The 24,985-nt window shown below is 51.2% G+C and overlaps 1 protein-coding gene across 1 annotated transcript in view; it reads left to right on the forward strand.

Annotated features, from left to right (window-relative positions):
* PAPPA (pappalysin 1) overlaps positions 1–24,985 on the forward strand; it is a 240,753-nt gene that overhangs the window by 192,967 nt on the left and 22,801 nt on the right. The window contains exons 16-20 of the mRNA XM_036087337.2: positions 897–1,107; positions 1,780–1,951; positions 10,321–10,468; positions 15,667–15,776; positions 24,415–24,486. Of these exons, the coding sequence (XP_035943230.2) occupies positions 897–1,107; positions 1,780–1,951; positions 10,321–10,468; positions 15,667–15,776; positions 24,415–24,486 (713 nt within the window). The remainder of the gene's footprint in view (positions 1–896; positions 1,108–1,779; positions 1,952–10,320; positions 10,469–15,666; positions 15,777–24,414; positions 24,487–24,985) is intronic.

Below are 24,985 nucleotides of genomic sequence, written 5' to 3' on the forward strand. Positions count from 1 at the left end.
AGTGAAAAGCCCGATGCCTCGTGGTTTACTTCTTTGCACCGTAGCCTCCCGGTGGCAATCCGCACACCTGTCGGAGCTGGCACGGGCTTCAGGGGAGCGCTGCTCTGGTGAAGCTTCACTGAACGCTGGGGCCTGCAAAAAAATATCAGACCTCCGGATACCATAGTGCCATCACTTTAAGGCCCAAGGGGGGCTAAGAGATGTACAGGGGCGCGGGGCCCAGAGAGGAGCGGCCAGCAGCTCGAGGTCGCCCGGCACACTGCTACGAGAGCTCAGAGTCGATTCTGATGGGAGCCTGCTTTGTCAGTTATTAGAGGGCATATGTACTTTCCCCTGTGGGCTTGGATGCCCACCGGGCAGCAAGGAGGATGGATGGAAGGAGCAGGAAGGTCTCTTTCCTTTTTTTTTTTTTTAAAGATTTTATTTATTTATTTGACAGAGAGAGACACAGCGAGAGAGGGAACACAAGCAGGGGGAGTGGGAGAGAGAGAGGCAGGCTTCCTGCTGAGCAGGGAGCCCGATGTGGGGCTTGAACCCAGGACCCTGGGATCATGACCTGAGCCGAAGGCAGACGCTTAACAACTGAGCCACCCAGGCACCCCATGGAAGGTCTCTTTCCTACGCAGTAGAAGAGGTTCTGAATCGGGAGTCGGGATCCTTGAATTTTAATTTACTGTCAATGTGGGGTGAGTTCGTCCCCGAGCTGGATCTTCTCTTTGTCACAGCGCTCTCCATCTCCCAGAGGCCCTCAGTTGGAAACAGAAGGGGCTGGAATTCCAAGAGGAGGACCCTCTGGCTTTTCAAGCTTAATGAAACCCAGGCAGCCCATAAGTTAGCTTGGGTGTCAGAGACCCCCCTCACCCTGTCTGCTAACCTTGCCCGCCTGTGTCCTCCAGGCAACAACAGCCTCCTGACCTGTATGGAGGACGGCCTGTGGTCCTTCCCAGAGGCCCTGTGTGAGCTCATGTGCCTAGCTCCGCCCCCAGTGCCCAACGCAGACCTCCAGACAGCCCGGTGCCGAGAGAACAAGCACAAGGTGGGCTCTTTCTGCAAGTACAAGTGCAAACCTGGATATCACGTGCCTGGCTCCTCTCGGAAGTCAAAGAAGTAAGTAGGGCTGGAAACACACTCTCACAGGTTCTGGGGGCGAGGAGAACCAGGTCTGGATGTCCGATTATAAGGAAGCACTCATTTTTTTTTTTTTTTTTTTTTTGCTGGAGGCAATACCCACTGTTCTTCATATGCTGCCCTGTGAGAATCTACAGGGACATTGTTAGTAACTGCCTCCTGGCTGTGTGACCTCAGGCAAGCGACTTCACTTCTCTGGGCCTCAACTTTCAATAATAAGATCGAGATGATAATACCAGTTACTGCATTATATTATTGTAAAGAATAAATGAGGATGTGTCTAGAAAGTGTTTGCAAAGTGCCTGGCACATAGTAATTGTTCAATAAATGGTAGGAATGAATATCATCATTGTACTAGCACCCATCAGAACACTCTAGAAGGAAGGAAGAGGACAAGAGTTGGCAGGACTTGAGTTTATTTCAGTCCACATGGAACTGAGAGAATGTCTGAAACTCTTGCTTAATCCAAGTCAATGAATTTTCTTTAATCCCTACACGTGCCCCTTACCAACTAATAGGGCAGGTCAGGGATCCGGAGTGGGAAAGGGAAATGAGAGGTCAGCTGGCTCCAGAGAAACTTGGGTGTTGGATAGGGCATGAGTCCAGCCATCTGATCCTTGAGACATCTCTTCTTTTATCTCTTCTTTGAAGACGGGCCTTCAAGACTCAGTGTACCCAAGATGGTAGCTGGCAGGAGGGCGCTTGTGTTCCTGTGACCTGTGACCCACCTCCACCAAAATTCCACGGGCTCTACCAGTGCACGAATGGCTTCCAGTTCAACAGCGAGTGTAGAATCAAGTGTGAAGACAGCGATGCTGCCCAGGTAAGACTCTTTGAACTTGAAGGTTGGTGCTCTGGGCCCCATCCTATCTGCTTACCGAAGACCCGTCTGTATCTGAAGAACAGCATCCTTCTGGATCCTCTGCGGATACGGCAGTGTCACCAATGCAGGAGCTAAGAAACTGGGTTCTGATTATCTTCTTTGGGAATCTCCCTGAGCCTTGTTTTCCTCCCTAAACACCCTATTTTGGCTCAGAGATTCTTAGCTTTGCAAAATGGTTAGTGTTAGAGCCCTTATGAAGGAAAGCATATATGGAATCCCATGGTGTAAAAACAATCACAGTTGAGTTACTGTGATAGGAATGACCAGGGTGGTTTTGCCAACTTTCCACCACCATCACCTGTGGTTGTCCCTGGAGTATTTAAAAACGCAATGCCGCCATGTCCTCAAGACATCAGTTGGCTCTGGCAGCATGAAGAGAAGGGGAACCGCATTCCGATGAGAAGTATACAGTCCGGAGAACACTAGGGAAGAAAGGGAGACCAGGAGGAGATAGCAGGGTTGGGATCTTATCTCCATCCCCCTGTAACCAAGAGGAAGTCTGGCACTCGAGCCATTCCTGCTGATGGAGTCTATGACTAAAGTTTCTCTTACTCCTTCTAAGACAGGTAGGGAATCTAGAACAGAAAAGGGAAATGGCAAATCCACCACGGTTCCACCACGATAAACCAGCCATTTTGGGTTGATAGGCCGAGCCCTATATTTCAAGGGTGTGCAAGGACCTTCTGCCAGGTGGGGCTGGGGTTTAGCCGTCTGGGACCCAGGGCTGGCTTCACCTGCAGCCGGTCCTCATCCATTTTTATTAGTGCCCCGCCAGTGCCAGGCCCTGGCAAACCACCATCCTCAATGCCCCCTCACCTGCTCCTCACATGAAAGAGCTCCTCTCTCCTTTTCCAGCTGCCTCGCTCCTCATCTTCCTCCCCAGGCCAGCCTGGGCACCCATTCCTCCAGGAACCCCCTTTTTTATTGAAGGATGGTTGACACACAATTCGTTGCAGGTGTACAACACAGCTGTGCTCGCCGTATATGTCGCTACCATCAGTCACCATGCAGGGCTGTCACACTACCGTGGACTATCTTCCCTGTGCTGGAAGCCCATACCTCCCACTCCCACTCCTCTGCACCTGTGTTGCCCATCCCCCCACCCCTCCCCTCTGGCAACCATCAGTTTCAGGAACTCTTTCTTGAGGTCCCTTCTACGGTTGGGCTCAGTGCCCCTGCTTGGGTTCCCCCCACCCCAGCACTGGCCACACTGCCTGTAACTCATTTCAGGTGCCCCTTCCCCAGGCTGTGAAGTGCTTTACCACCTCTTTCATCTGCCCTGAGTTTTCAGTACTTGGGACAGTGCCAGACACCTAGTAGGTGCTCATGGAATGTCAAGCCATGAGAGCCTCAGTGAACGTCCAGAAAAATCTCATTTTCTAAATGAGAAAAATTCACACTCAGAGCAGTCACTCAACCACCCAAGGTGACGGAGCTGGTGTCGCCCGAGTCAGAATCCAGAGCCCCCCAACTGTGGACAGACTGAATCCAATAGGCACCCCCTGAAAATCCTTTGTCGTGTATACTCTTAGATGTCTGCGTACCCAGGTCATTCCCATCCTTGCCTGCCAGGGAAGCAGAAGCCAGGGCCGAGACAAGCAAAGGCCAGAGATTACCACGGCCTCACGCAGGCTGATCAACTTCCCTCTCCCTCCCTTACATAAAACTGTTGCTAACAGTTACCCAAACTGCTGAGCCAAATACTATTCTGGCCGCGGTCATGTTATCAAACTGAAACCCAGTCTGCCTGGGGCCTGCCAAGTACCTTTCATGGCCAGTTTGTATTTAAAGGAGAGGAAAATGTAAATTTATCAGACGACTCAAGCAGTTCTGTTTGGCAACTGGCGAAGAGGCTAGACGCAAAGGAGCGGGGTATTGCTTGTCGGCTCAAAGAATGAGGGGACGCGTGCCAAATGGGCTCCTAATACAATTGACGTTTCTAGTTTGTACCGAAAATGAATTTCCTCTACCCTCAGACCAGGGGCCTGAGAGCCAAATCTAGTATTCACCTCAGATCCCCTCTTGCTGCCTGTAAACACAGCAGAAACCTACGGCCCAGAGTATCTTGAATTAAACAGCTTGTATGGAGCCGGAATTCTTTGCTTTCCAAACAAGTTCCAGATCCTGGCAGAAGAGGACAGGGACTAGTATAGGGGAAGTTCACATACTCCCTCCCACTAATGCTAAAAGCAAATTGACAAATAAAACCTCCAGTTCATTTGTTCCTTGGGAGCCAGTATGATGCTGGATCTGGACTCTGAGTTCGAATCCTAACTTCACCACTTACCAGTGGGAGGACTTGGGCAAATTGTTAAAACCTTTAAGTTTCAGTTTTCTCATGGAGGGGGGGATATAATATCACCTGCCTCATGGTTTGGCAGGATTAAATAAGGTAATGAAAGTACAGCATGCCTATGAGTAACCCCTGAAATTGTGTAGTATACAACCTGTGCCACCGTACATGGCAGCCCTGGGGAAGAAAAACACAGATGAACTAGCTTCCCTTTAAGGTCACTTCTAGTGGAGAGAATCCCTGATGCTCCATGTGCGCTCCTATAGAATCTAGAAAGGCAATGGCTTGAAAGCTATCCCTCTGTGGGTGGCTAGCCCCAGAAAGTCAGGAAAGGGGGCATCTGTCATGCATGAAGCCACAGTGTGGGGTGGAGAGACTGGTATGAACCATAGGGAAACCTGACTTATTGCTCAAGTAAACCTGTACAATATATGAATTCGCTAGACTAGCAATGCCCAGTAGAACTTTCTGCTGTAATGAAAATTGTCCCAGTCTGTGCTTTTTGGTATGGTGGCCACTGGCCACATCTGGCTTGTGGAGTACTGGAAACATGGCTGGAGCGACCGAGCAACCACGTTTTACCCTCTATTTAATTTTAAACAGTTCAAATTTAAATGCAAACAGCCCCGCTAATACAGTAGCTCCCATATTGCACAGTTCAGCTCTCGAATTTATAGTGTTAGTATTTTTGTAAACCAAGACGGAGAACCTTGGTAATAACAGCTTCTTTACTTTTAAAGTGTTTCCGGGATGCCAGACTGGTGCCCCGGACTTTCTCTCATTTTGACAACTCCCACCAGCCAGACATTTGAAAAAGAAACCAACATCCCCTTTTTCGAATGAGGGAAGAAGTCCTGGAGGCTAAGTTCTTGCCCACGGTTACGAGTGAGTGGGTGGTGCTGACGGGCCTCTCCACCCTGCTCTTCCTACCACCCCTGAACACTTCCAGGGCATGCTAGTGGCAAAGGGTGGGAACTCCATCCCCAGACAGCTGGGGAGAAGTGCTAATTGCCCCAACATTTAATCCAGCGCAGATGCTCCTAAGCTGTCCGAGGTGATAACTCAGGCCTGGTTCCACAAGAGAAGCATGGGGGAGGGGGTGGCATTTGTAGGTGATTAGGGGAACAGCCGTCTTGTGATTGGGACAGAGTCTGTGGGAGATGCATGCCTGGGGACTGCAGCAGAGGAAGAGGCTAAAGGTGCTTGTGGACGAAGTAATGCTCTTAACAGGGATTCTAGCAGCTCAGCAAAAGCAAGACAGGAAGGGTAGGAGTGCAATCAGTAACGCACCCAGGTCATTGCATGGATCGCAGAGGTGGCCGTAAAAGCCTTCCTGCAACTAGGGGCATGCATCTGGCTCATGCCTTTATGGGCTCTGCTGTGGATACGGCGGAGTCCTCCCACGCACGACGCCTCTCCAAGCAGGGGTGGCTTCCGGTTGCAGCATTGTCAAAGGCTTGCCTGGACACTCTGGGCTTCCTAGAGCAAGTTAGAAACTTCACAGGAGGTGGGCAGGACCTAGGAGATCCCCCGCTGCAACCCACTTATTTTATAGATGGGACCACTGGAGCCCAGAGAGGGGAAGACACTTGCCCCAAGTCGCACAGCAAGGCACCATCAGACTCAGATCTTCATGTCTCTGATCTCCTAACTGAGTCATTGCCCACACCCGATTTTCTGCCGGTCCTTCCTCGTACACATAGGGCTACACGTCACCCTTGGAAGGCTCAAAGTGCATATAAGGGCACTGCCTGGGAATTAAGTAATTAATAGCAGCAGTGATTTATTGAGCGTTTACTCCTTGCCAGTCACTGGGCTGAGTGCTCTACTTTATTTCAGCCCCACAGCATCTGTCTGGCATTACTGCCCCATTCTGTAGATGTGGAAGCTGAGGTTCCATGAGTTAAGGTGGCCCCCCCGCTCCCGCCGCCATATGGCCAGGAGTGGTGGACCGGAGGTTCCCGTTCCTAGTCAGCCCGCCTCCAAAGCTTAGCCCTTTATGTCCCGCCTGCGCTGCCTGGGTCTGTCCCGCTCTGAGGCCGCCCTGTGTCTCTCGGCCACTCTTTTGTCTATTTCCATTTCTGCTAAGGAGAAGAAATCTAATTCTCCCTCTCCCCGCCTCTCCCCTCCAGTGTAGTAAAGGCACAGAGGCTCACAGTCAGGAGACCCGCCTCTGGCTCGGGCAATCCCCATGTCTGGGGCATGCTGCCTTCCCACGGCGGCTACTGCCACTTCTAAAATGTGGGTGATGCTTGAGCGGATTCTGAAGTCCCCCCAGAGACATGGCAGCAGAGTGGCCTAGAACCTTCGCTGACACTGAGAGAGCCCGGTGCTTGTGTGGAGCTCGAGAGGCTTCCCATAATCTAACTTACTCAGTCCCCGTGATGACTCTGTCAGGCAGGGGACCCCATGCCCATTTAACAGCTGAGGAAAGTAAGGAACACAGAGAGGTTAAGGAGCTTCCCCAAATACTCACAGCTGGGCAGTTGCAGGGCTGGGATTCGAATCTATGTCGTTTGGCTCGAGTCCATGCTGCTAACCATTAACACTAGCATCATTTAAAAAACTCACCTTTTCACTTCCTAGCTGAGCCTCAGTTTCCAAATCTGCAACAAGGATATGATTTCTACTCTACTGTGTTGTTAAAAGGATTTTTAAATGCCTGTAAAACACTTGGCACATGATGGGTATTTGATAATATAATTATTGTATGCCTTAGTGCTTTGTGAACCAGTGTGACTAAAGAGAGTTTGAGAGAGCACACGTGCTTTTTTACAGACCTATTCATGGGCACAGAGAGGCAAAATGTTTTGCTGAGGGATGCTCAGCCCTCTTGGATGAGATTTCACCTTTGCGTGCAGAACTGTGCATTCAGAGCTGAGTACACCTGGCACGCTCCTTGCCTAGTGGTCCTGGGTTCTCTCAGATTGCATCCTCAACGTCAGGTCTTCTGTGGTCACCCTAGACTTAACATCAAGGGTTAATTCTGAGACTCTGTACTCAGGTAGGTAAGCCCTGAGTGCACCAAGATCTAGTCCTAAAGGGGAACTTGGAAATCCAGAAAGGCTCTGGAAAGTCTGCTGTGCAGAGGGCACAGCGAGGGCAAAGATGCGGAGGTGGGAAGCAAGAGAAATGTGCAGGAGAGACCAGCTAACCGTGAGACTAGAAGGAAAGACAGGTGCATGGCAAGGGATGGGCCTAGCCTTGCCATCTGGGCTCCACCGTGGAGACCCTGGAGTGCCAGGGCACAAGTGTGACTCGTTTGGAAGGCGAAGGTGTCTTAGCAGAAGGATGGCATACTTTTTAAACGCAGATTTAATCAGCAGCCGGAAGTGCCCGATAAACTGGGCAGGAGGGAGAGGGGCTGGAGGCAGCAAGACCAGGGCCTTTATGCTCCCCTCTTCTATGGTGGAGCCTTCTACGGTGGATTTCTCTATGGCGAAATTCCCTGAGCAGATTCCAGCTAGTTCTAATACGTTCTCTGCTGCAAACCGAGGTCCCCAGCCAACTCTGGCCCACGTTGTGCTGAGGTCTGCAGCCCTTCAGGGGCTGGAGGCCAAATGCATCATAGGCCCAGGCCAAGGCTCCAGGAAATTGGGGTCAATTTCCTATTCCCCCAAGGGCCCAGCAGAATCATGGGGCCTGGGGCCTGGGGCTCCAGGAGGGAGAGTCGCTTCTCTGAAGCCAGGCGAAGCTGCCTAAACTCTCCCTGAGCTCACACAGAACCTCTGGGGGTGGACTCTGCAAGACGTCCCACAGCTGCATGCTTGGGATGGGCCACCCTTGTCCCGTGGCCACCGATGCTTCCACGGCAGTTGGAAAGGCCCACGAGAGGCCCGGAGAGGGCCCCCCTTTCTCTCCTGAATCCTGTCTCCTTGCAGCTGTTTTCTCAGATGGGGGACCTTCGGCCTGCATCAGCCCTTTCAACGAGCTGATTCATTTCCTCCTGCATGCACTCATTCATTTATTCCCTCGTTCTCCCATGTCTTCGTTGGCTCACTCGTGCATTTATCCCCTCACCCACAGGTTCACTTGTGTCCTTGCTTATTGAACAAATTCACACCATAACTCTCCACCTATTCACCCCATCTTCTGTTAAACAGTTCTTGAATGAGCACAAATATCTACTGAGTGATGAATGAATGGACCAGGTGATCAGGACCGGTGATGTGCTGTGGAAAGGCCCCGAGGATGCGGGGATGGAGGGGGCACGGTCTTGGGCCTTGAGGAGTTCATCCTCTAGGTGGGAAAGGATGGTAAACAGAGGCAGGGCGTGTCAGAGACCTTAAGGTAGTGTGCTCTGTGGGGCTAGAGCAGTGGTAGGACAGGGTCGTCTGTGCCAGACAAGGTGTCTGCGTGGGGAGAGAGACACAGCCACCAGAAGGAGCGTGAAAGCAGAAGCATGGCGGCTGGAGATGGCATACGGGGCATTTGAGGGTGCAGGCAATTTAAACCAAAATTTGAGGTTGGTGGCGGTGCTGTAGGGAGCAAAACCATGGAGAATGAGCCAGAGCTAAGGCCATGAGGGCTCCGGAGGCCAGGCATAGGAGTTTGAGCAGAAGCCGAGGGGCACAGCAGCTAATGCATGGAGAGTAGAGCAGTCAGCTCCTCTGGCCTCATATAGGGATTCTCTTCTTAGCCAAAGCTTTAAAGAGGGAGAGAATATACAGCTTGTTCTACGATGGAGGGACCCCAGTCCCGAAGCCACCCATGGTTCTCCATTCTGAACGGGTAGAGGCCACCATACTCCATAAGCTGACTTTGAAGGCCCCACCCTGCATCTGCCAAGCAGCTCATCCTCCCTTGCTTCACAAGATGAGAACCCCCGGGGAGCTCTCTGCTGCTCACTGTCCTTCCTTGCATTTGCACATGCCCTTTGGCCTTCCAGAAAGGTCTTTCTATCCCTGTTCTGCCTGTGATTCTATGCATCCTTGAAAACTCTTTTCCATACATCACCTCCTCTACAGGGCCTCCCTGCTTGCCCCTGACAACCGATTGCTCTCCCTGTGTCCTCAGAGCACCTAGCACCGAGCACCTTCACACTGACGTGGCTGGCTGCTCACATGACTGTCTTTCTCACGGGGGCCGATACTGGCTCACTTTACTTTTGGACGCCACAGAGCCGGGCACAGACTGGGCACTAAGAAATGGTCCTTGGATTCAGGGGCAGTTCTAAAGTATCTGCGGAGCGGGACCTCCCATGAGAATCCCAGACTTTGAAAGGGGGCTCAGCGGGAGAGGACGGTGCCTGCAAGCCGCGTGTGCCTGCCGCCTTGCGGCAGATCGAGAAACTCTGTAGTGTAGTGTAGAAACTGTGTAGGGCAGGGGAGGGCACAGATAGAAGTATCCCCACACCACCTCCGGGGGTGCCATTGCTGCTGGAACGGAATGGAATGGAATGGAGCGGAAGAAAGGAAGGAAGGAAGGAAGGAAAAGGAGAGGAAGGAAGAAAGGAAGGAAGGAAAGAAGGAAGGAAGGAAGGAAGGAGAAGGAGAGGAAGGACGAAAAAGCTTCCGACCTACCAAGTTCGCGTGTGGCAGAGCCCTCCCGTGGGGTGCTTCCTCAGGGGCTGAGAGGAAACAAGCTTTGCCGTATGCCTACCCTCTCACAAACAGCTCCAGGACCCATGTTCTTACTTACTGTATGAGCTGGGGTGCGTTTGGTCACCTACCATCTCGTTTAAAAAAAAAAAAAAAATCAACACACAAAACAAATCCCTCTGACCGAAATCTCTGAAAGAGCTCGAAGCTAGGGTTCAGGAATCGTGGGAGCTAGGCTCCCTGGAGAGCTCTGAGCATGTTTGAGTCCTCAGTTTCCCCACCTGTCAAGCAGAGATGTTAACAGTGCCTCTATTTTAGGGTGAATGGGTTTCTACCGTTGTTAAGCAGTTGTTTTCCAAACACTTCCAGGGCCCTGGGGAGATGAGGAACGGTTTCCTCTTTTATTTGGAGGGGCTGATTATGGTGAGGGTGACAGTCCCCCTTGGTCACCCTGATTGTTCTTCTGTGGTGCTCAGGGACGTGGGAGCAACATCATCCACTGCCGGAAAGACGGCACCTGGAGCGGCTCCTTCCACGTCTGCCAGGAGATGCAGGGCCAGTGCTCGGCCCCGGACCCGCTCAACAGCAACCTCAAACTGCAGTGCCCGGAAGGCTATGCCATAGGTACGGTGGGCGCGTGAGGGTGGCAGTGGGAGGGCCAGGTCCTTCTGGGAGCCTGGGGCTAGTGCCTCGCTCGTGATGCCCTGTGGGAGGGAGACAGAGATGAGAGAGACCAGGTCCTGTGCTCCCAGAAAGAGAGTGAAGGGCACGCATGTTGGAGAAGCCACGGTCGGTGAGTGTGGAGAGTCAGACCGGAGTACAGAAAAGCTGACTGCCGTGTCGGGGGACACAGAAGGCTCCCAGGGGAAGGGATGCTGCTGTAGGGATTGGAAAGAGCTTGTTGGGCAGGAGATGGGCTTCCAGACAGAAGGAACCATGTGGTGCAAAGGGAAGGAGATGCGGAAGCACACGTCGTATTTCGGAAAGCAGTCGTGGTCTGGTGTTAATCTTAAATTGTGCATAAACCTAATACTTCGTGAGTACCTATTAAGGGTCAGGCCTCACAGCAAGCACTTTAGAGGCATTGTCTCGTATCTGCTCCATGACCTTTAACAGATGAGGAGATGGAGACTTGAAGGGATAACAGAATATCTCCCTTACTCTGAAGCCCGAGTTCTTGCCCTGGCATCTCAGTGGCCTCCCACTGAGAGGATAAAGAGCATGTTCAGAATACTATTTGTGTGGCGATAGGCTAGCTCACAAAGTGCTCACAGTGAGAGGAGACAACCTGGGGTTTGATGCCAGGGATTGGCCTGGTTGAAACCAGGCGTCTGGACAGATGCATTAATCACAGGCTCTGAGGCTTTCTGGGGAAGTGGGCGTGCATTGAGTCTGACCTCAGTTGAGGGCGGTGATGCTGACCTCTTGGGCTGATTCCCTAATTGACCATGATGAAAAGCCCAGGGAATTGGATGTTCTTTCTCATGGCCAATGTGATTTATGGGATAATTACCAGGGATGTCTGGAGCAGAAGGTTATCACGCACACACTCACTCCCAGTCACACAGAGCCAACAAGTTCTGCATCCAGCAGAATGGGAGCTGTCACTTCTTATCCAGAATCGAGGCCTGTGGTTGGAGAGGGGAGGTGTGTGGGGCCTCTGACCACCGCCTCTCAAAGAGGGAAACATAGAGCCTGAGAGCACACATATGTTCTTCACCTACAAGCAGACTAGGAATCAGCGCTCCTGCATGGAGCCCAGAGCATCTGCTCCTACGTGGGTGAGAAAAACCTCCAAGTGCAAGGTTGCTGTTTCTGATGATTCAGAAGGTACTTTAAGTTCCTACAGATTCACCAGTCCAAAGGACCCTGACCAGGACAGTTGCAGAGGGGTGGTATCTTGTGTCATTTGCCAATATAGGCGTTCTAGAAGGTTGGGGCAACAGGTGTAGCAATGGTCAAAAACATTGGCTGCTCTACCCCAAAGCCATCGCTTTCTTCTCTCCATCATTCCTGATAGGTGGTTCTAGACACTTATGTCTGTGATGGGTCCCCACCCCCAACTCGGTCAGGGTACGCAAGTGAATATTCACTTATACTCATGACTGGTATTAAGTGGCCCTGGGAGGGAAAATTTTCATTAAGTGACTTATTTTATTTATTTATTTATTTATTTATTTATTTATTTATTTATTTATTAAAGATTTTATTTATTTATTCATGAGAGACAGAGAGAGAGAGAGAGGCAGAGGGAGAAGCAGGCTCCCCGCGGAGCAGGGAGCCCGATGCGGGACTCGATCCCGGGACTCGAGGATCATGACCTGAGCCGAAGGCAGTCGCTTAACCAACTGAGCCACCCAGGCATCCCTAAGTGACTTATTTTAAAACAAAACAAAACAAAACACTTATAGAAACAGACTTCCTGCCTGTCTACCTCCACAGATACGCTCAAATATATTCACACATGCAAAAATAAACAACAAGCACAAATGGATAATAACCAAACATAGACCCAAACCCACGCATCGTTAACTCATGCCTGGCACATACGCATCAGCCACATCACCTAACACACACACCCAGAGTCACGTAATAGGCACACAGGTGTGACATTTGGTCGCACACCTGTCACAAGCACAGGCACATCTTATGCCCTGACACATGTTACCTGTGCAGAGAGATGCACAAATACACCCCGCGGCCACTGTGTGCACACGCCCCACGCACACGTCGCAGCCGCGCACGGCCTGGCTCTCGGCTCGCCCAGCTAGAGGGAGGCGGACGTGTGGCCGTAGCATTCCTTTGCCCACCGAGCTTTTTCACGGTCAAGCAGAAAGGGGAAGAAGTCAGTACGACACTGGAACCTGGATGTCCTTCCCTTCCCGGTACCCATGTCCCCCATTGCCATGCAGATGCCCCTTTTATGAATATGGTGATCCACGGTGGTGGGGGTGGGGGGCAAATGCGGGAGCTAAGAGGGTAAAGGCAGCATGGGACACTGGGAGACAACCATTGGGAAGGAGGGGAAACAGGTTTCCCTCCTGACCTCCAGGTCCTTCCCCTTCCTCACCTCCAAAGATTCCCACATCAGAAGCCCAGGCTGAGCCCCTCCCTCGGGAGAGCCCACCTCACCAAGGAGGGGATTTGATCCAAGGCCTTATAATCAGGGGTGAGATGTGGTCCCTTCCTTCGTGTGGGCTTGGGGGCTGGAGGACACGTTCTGGAGCCACCCAGAGCAGCTCCCTGTGGGCCCCTCCCCGGGCAGCACAGGCTGGCTTCGGTGGCAGTTAGGAACCCTCAGAAAGTTGCTTCCCCACCCCTTCTCCCCCTCCCTGGGAAGGAGAGGCAGGGGCCTGGTGAGATCACCCTCAGTAATGATGCCAGTTCCGGCTGGCTCATATATCACAACATAGCAGCCTGATCCTAAAGCCCCAGCCCCGTGGGTGGGGGAGGAGAGCGCAGGGGAGGGAGCTGCGGGGAAGGGGAAGGGGAGACGGGGCTGCTGCTGAGCAGGGCAGGGATGGCCTCCTGCGTTGACCATATCTTCCCCTTTGTGCCCCTCCTGCGAGAAGAGAGCCTTTGGCTTTTCCTCACGGGCTGCCTCTTGTTTTTGCAAAAGATTTTATCATCACAGCCTTGCTTCTACCTCGCTCCCTAAATACTCCTTTAGAACAGATCTCCTGACAAACACACAGCACTGACTTTCTCCAGCTACTTCGTGACTCCCCACCCCGCCTTATTCCCATCACTCATCTTTTTGGTATTTTTGCAAACCCCCCCCATTTCTTTTCTCTCCTCTACCTTCCTTTCTCTTTCCTCTTTTGGGCTCCCCTGTATCCATTGCTGGGCTCGGAAGGCCGAAGGACGAAGGACGTGGGTTTTAATTCATGGGCCCCTAATCGCCTGCTCTGTAACCTGAGCTCTGTGCACGTCTCTAACCTGAGAAATGGGTGTGGTGACAACCTGTGGTACAGCACGGGATATTCAGGAGAACGTGTGACATATGAAAACCACCTGCACGGCCAGGGATCTGTCCCCCCTTCTGGGCTGGGGGGCCCTGTGTGTAAAGTGAAGAGGTTTTAAACACTGTCCTAGGCCTGACACTCCACCCTCATCCCCTCTTCAGTCCTGTTGAGTCTCTCAGACTGAAGAGATGGACAAGAGGGCAATAAGAAGGGCCCTCATAGATAAACCATATATACCTATATATGTGTGGGGGGATACACACACACACACACACACACACCTTTAGAGTGGCTACTAGAATCGAGTTGGCTGTCTCTTGGGGTCCACTTAGTTAGTGTTCAATGGTAGTCCAGGCATTAAGGTAGAGGAATGACCTCCTTAGGGCCTTGGTCAGATTCTGACATGTCCATTCTTTGCCCACATGAATGAGCACGGCTTGAGAGTCCTGGAGATACCTCGTGGGATAGGCTTGGTTTTCAGGAGACTTTACAATGTGTGAGGTCAGGGTAGAGAATGAATGCACCAAATTATGGACTTGCCAACCCACAGCTTAAAGTCAGGTGTCCCTCACCGAGGGCTGCTGTGTACCCGCCTGTCCCTGTTTATCATCAGTGCATTCATTTTCTCGTTCCTTTATCCACGTATCCAGTTTTGTATTCATTCACTCCCCCATCTGGGTACCCATGTCCTCCTGTGCATTCACCCACTCCCTCGGTCCCTTGTCCATGGACGCATTCACGCCCTCCCTGTCTCTCCCACTCATTTCACAAATACTTGCTGCCATGCACAGTGCCAGGCTCTGGGCATGGAACGGGGAGCACGGAGAGGGCTGGCCTCAGGAGTTTACAGTCCGGCAGGGAAGAGAGCCATCAATACAACAGTCACCAAGCCCGTGGGAAGGGGCTAGTGCCCGTGAGAGGGCTTGGCCTGTCAGGAAAGCAGGGAGGGCTCCTCGGAGTAGGCGGCACTTGGACTGAGGTCTGAAGGATCACTAATAGTGCACTAGTTGAAGAGAAGTAGGAAGGGTCTAAAGGCACAGGGGAGGCGTGTGTGCAAGCCCTGAGCAAGCAGAAAGCGAGGAGCTAGGAGGCTGTGCTGCATTCATGGGCTCACCACGCCCTGGGCTGATGCATTCTGAGCAGTCCCTGCATGTCAGGCACCAGGCTAGGCTCATAGATGAGTCCCCCTCATCCTTGTCCATCTAGGGCATCACTGTAACTGTGGAAAGGTAGGCAGAGGGATGGCGTAAGGCCAGCACCGAGAGACTCCTCGTTGCTGAATACTGCTCTCACTCAGGCGCAAAAATCAGGGCAGGCTTCTTGGAGGATTTGAACTGGGCCATGAAGAACTGATAGGATTTGACCTTGAGAAGGCAGACGGGGGTGATTCAGGGGAAGGGGTGAATGGGAGCAGAAACATAGAGGCAAGGGGTTGTGGGACTCAGGTGGAAAACCTAGGGCAATCTGGCTGGACCACCCAAAGCATGAAGATGGTTAATGGGAGACGAGATCGACTAGACCATGGGAGCCCACGGATGCTGGGCAAAGGGGATTACACTTTGTCCTGCTTGTGGGCAACCTTAGAAATGTTCTCAAGCAGAGGAGGGGCATGACCAAATGGGGCTCAGGGCCAATGAACATGGCGGTGGGTGTAGGCTGTTCATTGGAGACGAGAATAGAGTCAGGGAGACCAGAGGCTGCCCTGCTGGGAGTTCACTTCTTTCCACTGTCCTCAAGGCCGGGATGGCCTGGTCCACTGGGGACCAGGCGTGACAGGGCCTGTACGGTGGGAGAGCAGCCCATGGGCATCAGGGGACTGGGGGCTGAGCTGTGGCCTCACTCTGTGCTTGCCCTCAGGGTCGGAGTGTGTCACCTCGTGCCTGGACCACAACAGCGAGTCTATCATCCTTCCAGTGAACGTGTCTGTACGGGACATCCCCCACTGGCTGAACCCCACACGGGTGGAGGTGAGTGACAGGGCTGTCCCCGGTGGCTAGGGGAGGGAAGTGACCCCGTTGGACACTTGCTGTGCCCCAGTCCCTCATTAGTCCTTTCACACATGTTCAATCATCGACTTGTCACGCCTGTTCTGAGGGTGGGCACTGTTCACGATCATCTCACCAGGCCCCCAGCATTTCACCCTTGCCCTCGGCCAGGCCTGTGCGGAGGACCTTTTATTTACTGTTCCACTGAATCCTGATGACAGTCTAGGAATAAGAGGACTGTTGTCCCCAGTTTAGAGGTGAGGACATGGAGGCACCACGAACACACAGAAAGCAGAGTCAGGTCACAAACCCACGTCTGTCTGACCGGAAAGTCTGTACCTGTAGGGATAGCGTGATCTGGCTTCTCTAGACAAGCTCTTAGAAGGCCTTCCATGTGCCATGGCCTAGATTTCTGGTATCCTTCTCCATGCTTAACTTGTTTGGTGGAAAGCAATTAATATGTGGTCTGGGGAACCGGTAACACCCATTGCTTATGAAGCACCCACTATGTGCACATGCCCAGCACTCAACACACAAGACTGTATTTAAGACTCAGGATTGTTGTATGGAGCAGGGGGGCATCGCCTGCAGTCCCTGCTTGGGGACACTGAGATCTCAGGAGTGAGCGACGGGCCCAGGGCGAGGGCTCGAACCCGAGCCTGAGTCCAAGTGCAGTGCTTGTCCTCAGTGTCTAGGTGGTGTGGCCCTGGCCAGAGGCCGTGTAGGCTCCGCCTCCTGGCAGCCGCCTCCTTGCCCAGGTCCACCTGGGGGCTGGCCACTCCCATGGTCTATGTGTCACCTGATCCATCTGTGGCCCTACAGCTGAAGCGGAACCCCACTCCTGCCCTCAAGGGCAGCGCAGACCCTGGGCCTCATGTACCCGTTCTGGGCCCTGGCTCAACGTGGAGAGAATGAAAGAGGGAAGCAGGGCCCGCAAGGCAGTGTTTGGTGATGTCCCTCCCGGCCAGCCTTCCTGCTTGGGGCGTGGGGGGCCTCGCTATCTGCCCTCCTGCTGCAGATCTCGCTCCAGATAGCCAGGCAGAACCCGATACGAGGTGTACTATTTCTCAAATGAGCTGAGGGCATGATTGCGAGGGCTTACTCAGCACTCGGCCTGTGGTGCTGGCACTGGACTTGGACGCCCCCTCCGCTCCCCTGTGCACCACAGCGTTCTTCTCCTCCCCTCCCTCCTCCTCCCCAGCTGCCCTCTGCCCTACCTCCAAGTCCTGTCCCTTTTGCTTGCCTCTGTTTCCATTCTGTTTCTCTCTCCCTCTCCCAAGACATCTGTCACCTTGCTCCATGTCCCGCCCAACCATCCTCTTTCCCCTGTCTGCCCCTGACTCTCCCATGCATAGCCTAGGCAGCCCTGTCTCTCCGACCTCATGCTCACCATCTGTTCTCCGCCCTCGGCATGCCTCTCCCCACTGCTAACCCAGCGCCCCACACAGATTCTCACCGAATGCCCCGGTGAATGCCGGCGTGCTGTCCACACCCAGGGGTGCGCACAGAACCCCCGTGTCAGAAGTTCAAGGAAGTTGGAGATCAAGTACAAGCCTGTCGTTGTACAGATGGAGAAACCGAGGAGCACGGAGGGAGGGGATTAGGCCAGGGTCACACCGGAAGCAGAGCCAGGACCCTGCCATGCCCCCCGTCCCCTGCCCTGCTCCCACATACCCAAAGGCAGGGGAATTACACTCCTACACAGAGCAGACACAGGAGACCTCCCTCATACCCCAGCCCTGGAGGTCTTCTGTGCCCGGGATTCGGACCAGTTTCCCCTGGCCTGGCTCCCACCCAGGCCTTTTCTCTGCCCCCTCCCACCCCCGGGTGAACTCCCACCCTTCCCTTGGTGAGCCCCGGGCACTAAAGAGTTCAGTTATAATTCACTGTGAAATAAATCCAGGGATTTGAAAGCCTGGGAGCCCCCCCTTCCCCAGTTGCCCACCCGCTGCCTGGCCGCCCCAGCCCCCTACCCCGTTCCCTGGTCTGCCGGCCTTTATTGATGCCGGCCTACGGAGAGAGCCATAACGAGGTTCAGACCTCCCCTGGTCTCCGGAGGCCTCATTATCCAGGAGGAAAAAAATGTGGTAGAAACAGGGAGGAGGGTGAAGGGCAGAGATTGATGATTTCCAGGAATAAGGCAGAAAAGCTGGCCTCTGCTATACCCTTGCCCCCCGTGTGCTGAGAGCTACAGAGAAACAGAGCTGCTGGTGCCGGGGCTGCAGGGCCAGGGCGGAGGCCTCCGGGGCCGGGGCAAGGCAGATGGGTGGGGGCCGGGCTCGGCTCCAAGTCCGCTTACCTTTGTCCCCGGGGAAGGAAGTGCAGGGCCAGAACGCACATTTCGTGGATGCCGCCTGTGAATCGGGCACGGGGTCATGCTTCCTTTACACCCCTTCCCCTGCCCCCCACACACCCGGTAAGGCGGGTGTCTGTCTCTCCCCTGTTTCCAGTGGAGGAAGTGGAATCTCAGCCGGGGAAGCCCCTGGCCTGAGAGCATATGAAGGGAGCCCCTGGCCGGTCTAACGTGCCGTTGTCTCGGGCTCCCCGCGCAGTCTCTGCTGAACGCACGACAGTCATAACAGGGGCAAACCATTTACGGACCACTTGCCAGGGAACGTGCTGCTGCAGAGTTAACCACTGGCTCTCGCGCTCCCCTCCCCCTGCAGCGCCCCCCCAGAAAACAACCACCACCATCTAGAGCTCTGATTTGTAGTATTCGCCAGTTACCGTGGTGTACCCGCCTGGGTTCCCAAGCTGCCCTCGCTGCGCACAGCGCTGGGAGGGACAGGCACCACCACCTCTCGTGGGCCCACTCGAGCCGGCCGAAGCCCACGGTGGCGTGTGGGGCACGACAGCCTCTATTCTAAGTACTTCACACGGATCGGCCTATATGACGAGAACAGCGCCTACTTAGATGAGTGGGGGATCACCACCGAGATGGCGTGCTGCGATGAGCGCACTGGAATGGTGACCTTTGTGAAGGCAGGCCCACGGGCCTCTTACTCACCACGGTACTCCCCTTCGTGCCTAGCTCGCAGTGGGTGCTCGCTAAATACTAAGGTTTGCGGGATCAGGTGACCAAGGTTCTAGTTCAAGCCCAGGCATCTTCTTGCGGTCTGTCCTTGGACAAATCCTACCACTTCTACAAGCTGCAGTTGGCCCATCTGTGGAATGAGAGATAGGCCTGGATCAAGAGTCACAAAGTCAGACCCCCACGGGAACCAGGCTGGTGGGACAAATGGGTGAAGCAGGCCAGGCGTGTCATTCTGTAGATTACATACCTAGGCATATTATTAATACTGGTAGCAGGATTTATTAGACATATTTCAGACAGACACACGTAAAATAATACAAATGCCCATGCACATTTTACCCAACTTAAGAAATGACTTTCTAAATTTTCTTCTTATTGAGATTTAATGCACATGCTGATCTGACATGTAAGGTTTGATCAGTGTCCATGTTTGTGGCCACTCCTGAAACCACTCCCCAGGTCGGGATCCCTGGCTCCCCAGAGGTCATCCCCTCCCTGTGCCAGGCAATGGCTGTGCCCCCAAGATAACGTCTACTGGGTTGGCTTATTTTTTTTTTTATTGAGGTGTAATTGACATATAAAATTATATTAGTTTCAGGTGTACTAAAATTTTTAGTTTTACTTTCATAAAGAAAAACACTCCCTTTATTTGTTTAAAGTTCTCTCCTTTGAAAGCCCCCACTCCCCCACCCCCACCGCCCCGCATGCGCTGTTGGAAGTGATAGGGACACGGAGAAATCTTCCTCACATCTAAGAAAGGAGACAATACAAACTTAGTGACAGATGGCAATGTCTCTTGGGCTCGGTGCTGGAGAGACTGCAGGGAAAGGTGGGGACAGTGGTGAACTCTGGAAAACACATCCTGCTTCCCTAGGGGGCAGCTCGAGCCAAGTGTGGCAGTGTGGAAATGGGTGCTGAGTATGGCTAGATCTCCCACTTCCATCTTGAGTATAAGAAATCTGGAGTCTTTAAAATATAAAAATCTCTAAATTTTTTTTTAAATACTGGCAAATAATTTTGACTCCTGTCAAGCACATTGTGTGCCAAACTGAACATTTCTGTGGGTTGTGTAGCCTGGAAGCTGTCGGCTTGCAACCTTTGGATGAGGCAGACTCCTAGCCCTGGGCATCTGGAATTCAGGGTAGCAGCCTCTCTGTCACCAGCTCTGAAGGAGCACCCCTAGTCTGCCCTGTACCTCGACTTGTTCCCGGAAAATGCAGTGCACAACCTCAGAGGCTTAAATTCCTCTAGGCATCTGGGAACTTGGATTTTATAATGGCATCTGGGCAAAGGATGGAAGGAGGGAGGAAAGAGAGGAGAAGAAGAAGAAAGGGAGGGGGGTACTTAAGGGTAAAAAAAGGAAGTTACCATTTGTTATCTATCACTGTTTGTTAGGCAGGTCCAAATATGCCACCTCGTTTTGTCTCCACCATATTCCAGTGAGATCAATAGTATCACCATTTTACACAGGAAGAAGCTGAAGTTCTCATTGGGTTTTCACTGCCCAATTCACATAACTAATGCGGTTGAATCAGAATTTGGACCCAGGGCTAATTCTCCTGCATTTTGTCTTGCAAGACAACCACCTTATATATTATGAATCGTAACTCGACACTTGCAGACAAAGGACGCAGAATTCATTCCTTGAAGGGAAGGCAGCAGCACTGTGGAAGGCTCTATCAAGAGTCTAAAGTCAGAGGTAAAATGGTTCTGAGTGAGCGTGAAGTCCCGATGTACAGAGAGGAGATGTTGTGTGCCCTGCAGGTGGAGCCCATACTGGAGAGATGTGTCCAGAATCCAGTGATTTCTCATTCACTCATTTGCTTACTGGTTCACTCACTCATTCAAAAACATTGATGATGTACTTCTAAATGGCAGGCATTCTTCAAACACAAGGCATTCGGGGTGGAAAATGCCAGGCTTTTAAAGAAAGCCAGAAGCTCCATAACTGATAACGAACGGCAAACATAAGTTAAATGATATCATTCATTCACAGAAAGTCCTATACATCAAGGGAAGAATTAAGGAGAAAAGAGGGCTCATCTTAGAAGGTTTCAGAAGGGGTGTCCAATATGAGCCTCAGGATGGGGAGGCTCTCTTAAGATGCTTTCTCGCATGTCTTCAGCTCTGCCTGGGGCCCCATCTTCCTGGGATTCCTCTTGGAGACATTCTGCCCCACCCCGCCGCCTACTTTTCTCTCAAAGCCCCTCCACCTTTCTGAACCTTGGTCTTTCCATCAGGCCAAAGAGTAAACTATTTTATATTTACAGTTTGGGGGGCTAGGGGAATATGAAGGAGAGTGTAGGGTTTAAATATAGATCTGGAAATCAGAGAGCTATGGGCTTATTTCCTGAGGGTCATTACCTGTGTGTATGGCTTGGAGCAGGTTGGTTAACTTCTCTGTGGTCTGTTTCCTCCTGTATAAACCAGACTAAAAAATAATACCTCTCCCATAGTTATGGTAAGAATTAAATAGATAAAGCTCTGAGGACAGGGCTTGTGTGGATGAGGATGATGACAGGGTTGGTAGCAGTGCTATGATGATGATGATGATGAAGAAGAAGAAGAAGATGACGACAATGACGACGAAGACGAAGAAGACTAAGAAGACGACGAAGACAACGAAGAAGTTGAAGAAGAAGAAGATCATGATGAAGGTGGTGGTGGTGGTGGTGATGTTGATGGTCATTGCAACCAGGAAGGAAGGACAGTGTATTCTTCTTATGCACCAAGGCAGGAAATGAAAGCTGTCTTACAAAACCTGGTCTGAAAGCTCTCTCACTGGGCTAGAGGTCTCATTGGCATCCAAAGGAACAAGGCTGACATATGAGGGGCCTCATCTGGGATCTCCCAATTTGTGGTGTAAATAGCCTAGCTTTTCCTTCAGCTCCTGCTGCTTGCCCCCTTCCAGTTCTCCTCACATACAGAGGGGCCCTGTAGTGAGACACGTAGGGCATGTAGCCCTAAGGAATAGTGGAAAATCCAAAAGCCTTGGAAAGATAAATAGGCTCATGCGGATAGTATAAAAGTCCTTTTTCTGAACTCACGTCAGGTAAACCTCAGCTGACAGAAACTTGTACAACCGCACCACAACACTCCTACAGATGGATTAAATTAGCTCTCAGATAAACAGGGGGAGGGATGGGCATCAAATCCCTTGTGGATCCCAACCCTGCTGTGTTCTATTACTTGAGCCATTACCAAGGGCCCCTCCAGCACCCCTGGATTTTGCCTGGGGACAGACTCTCAGACTCAGAGATGAAAGCCTGGGTAAGGTCTCCCAGAGAATGAAAACAGGTGATTCTCTCCGCTTCTGGCCCTGAGGCTGGGAAGCAGAGGGCACTAAAGTAAGCCGGAAGAAAGAAAGGAACGCTGGAGCTACTCACATTCCTTCATCTATCTGGTCAACATGTATTTGCTGTGCTCCAGGCCTGGTCCTGGGGAAAGACAGAGATGTCTAAAACCCAGATCCTCGGTTAATCATTCCTGTACCATTTATCTCCATGTATCATCACGACAAGCCCCATGATGTGATTTTTCAGGACCCATTTCACAGACGGGAGAACCAAGCCTCAGAGTAGAAATTTACAAAGCAATTTCAAGTTGAATTGCATCCACATCTGACATACCCCCTGCCCAAGGTCTTTCCCACATGTCATCTCATCTAGGTGTATTGGGAAAAGGTAGAAAGGTGCAGGAGGGGACTACATAGTAGACTTCACATGGCAAGACTGGTTTTCAGATCTTTAGCTTAGGTTGTTTGTTTAAGACTTTAATTCTGCCTACACTAAACTGGTTTTCTAGACACTATGCTAGGCATGGTAAGGGCTCTTCTGATGTTCTAGAAGAGAGGAAGACAAGTAAAGAAAACACTGCCCATTGATAAAAATCATCTCTATTTTGAGATGTCACCATGCATTTATAACAAAAACATTTATGGGCATCCTCCATGTGCCAGTCGCCATTCTAGGTGTGGATGATCCAAGGGTGAACCATGGATGCTGTGCGGCAGAAAAGAAAGGCACCAACCCAGTCTTAGCCCGATCTTGGAGTCATGTGATTCCTTTTGTTCCAAGCTCACCAAGAAACCTAATTACAGTTGGGCTCCCGTATAGGTCTGCCTTCAGGGAGAAATTGGGCTGGTCAACATGATTTCCCATATTCTGGTCCATAGGACTGTTCATTTCTTCATTAAAATTAATCAGCTGGCACTCATCCAGGAGAGCAAGCCCTGATCATATAGACTTCCATGGCTGGTCCCTGACACTTACCTCTCATTGCAGATCTAAGCATTTGCCTCCAGGTTATTTTCATTTTATTTTTTAAAGAAATCATTGTAATTTTGGCATAAAAAGTAAGGCATCTATAGCAGAATAGAGAAAGGAGCTTCTGGGAACATCATATTAGCCCCATTTTTGATGCTATTTACCTTCCTAGCTTTATCTTTCTCTTTTCACCTCCTTTAAAAATTATCCTCATATTGGATTTTATGTTATGAGCTGCCTTAAATAATTTCCAAAATGAGTGCTCCATTTCAAATCCTGGTTTCTTCACTAAACAGCTATGAGGCCTGGGGAATTTATTCTCCTTATGACCCAAGATTAATGCCCACCTCACTGCATGGTAACGAGTAATAAATAAGATAATACATAAAGTAATTAGCACCACAAATGAACTCAATATATTTTAGTTGTCATTATCATAGTAGTAATTATTATTATTAAAGGAGGCTATAAATAAATGCATACATGCAAACCTAGAAGCTCTGAGGGGGTTGGGGAAGGCACCACAGGGGAGGTAAGTCTTGAGCAGCAATTTAAAAGATAACTAAAGCTTCTCCAGGAGACAAGATGGGGAAGGGCATTTCAGGGAAGAAGAACCGCAAGAACAAAATCACAGGGGTGTGGCAGTGTGGACAATGTCAGGGAATTGGGAGCGGGCCCATATGGCATGGTGGCAGGTGGAGACAGGAAGGGTTCTCCATGTCTCCAAGGGTTCTGAGCCAATCCACTGCTCCCAAACTGTAGTGTGTATCAGAATCATCTGGCAGTCTTGTTTTTAGAATGTGGAGTCCCAGGCCCTGGCCTCAGAGATTTGGATTCATTAGATCCAAGGTGTCTCTGAAGTATCTGCCTTCTTAATGAGCTCCCACAGTGACCCTGGTGAACGTGGTCCTCAGCACATGCTTTGGGAAACCCTGCTCCACACTATTCTCCCATCTTCCTGCTGCAGCCGTATATCCACTCTGCCTTTCCCCCTGCCTCCCACCTTGTTCCTAACTCCACCCATGGATCAAACATCAGCCAAGAATTTCCTGAAGGGCCTTTCTGATCGCGTCTTCATCCCCCAATTCTGCTTTTCTTCAGTCCTTATTCCTGCCAGGAAGATACAGAATCGTGATACCTACAGCAATCTTATGGCTCCTGTTATTGCAAGTACTTGGGCAAATTATCATTGTAAATGCGAGGGTGAAGTCAGGAATTGGAAGATCCAAGAAGAGGTGGGGTGATTGAATGTGGTGCCAACAACGAGACAGCTTCCTCCCAGCCCCAAACCAATCTGACTGCTCTCTCCCTCTCTCTGCAGAGAGTAGTCTGCACGGCTGGTCTCAAATGGTATCCTCACCCTGCTCTGATTCACTGCGTCAAAGGCTGTGAGGTGAGTCCCTAGAAGTGATCCTACTGTTGTTAACATTATTATTATTGTTCTTATCTTAATTATGGCTGCCATTTGCTTTATTTACAAAATGCTGTAAATATCCCTTTAATAGACTTCTTGGACAGGAATGAGCAACCCCATTTTATAGATGGGGAAATTGAGGCACAGAGATATCAACAAACATACTCAAAAATACATTTCATGGATAACAGAATTAGGATTCCAAGCCAGGTGTTCCTGTGCCCTAAGCTTGTGTTCAACATAATGTTGCATCTGTGAGGGAGGGAGGGAGGCCATATTGATTTTGCATCTATAACATGCCAGGCATTTGACCAAAATTATCATGTTTAATGTTTACAGAATCACAGGAGGCATTTTTTTTTTTCTTTCCAATTCCTACTTTCCTGCTGACCATTACTTGCAGGTCACTTCCTTTTGCCACACATTTGTCATTCACTCGTTCTTCAACCCCAGAAGTAATATGGATACCTTAGACTCT

Source organism: Halichoerus grypus, chromosome 14 (genome assembly GCF_964656455.1).
Source record: "Halichoerus grypus chromosome 14, mHalGry1.hap1.1, whole genome shotgun sequence".
Lineage (NCBI taxonomy): Eukaryota > Metazoa > Chordata > Mammalia > Carnivora > Phocidae > Halichoerus > Halichoerus grypus.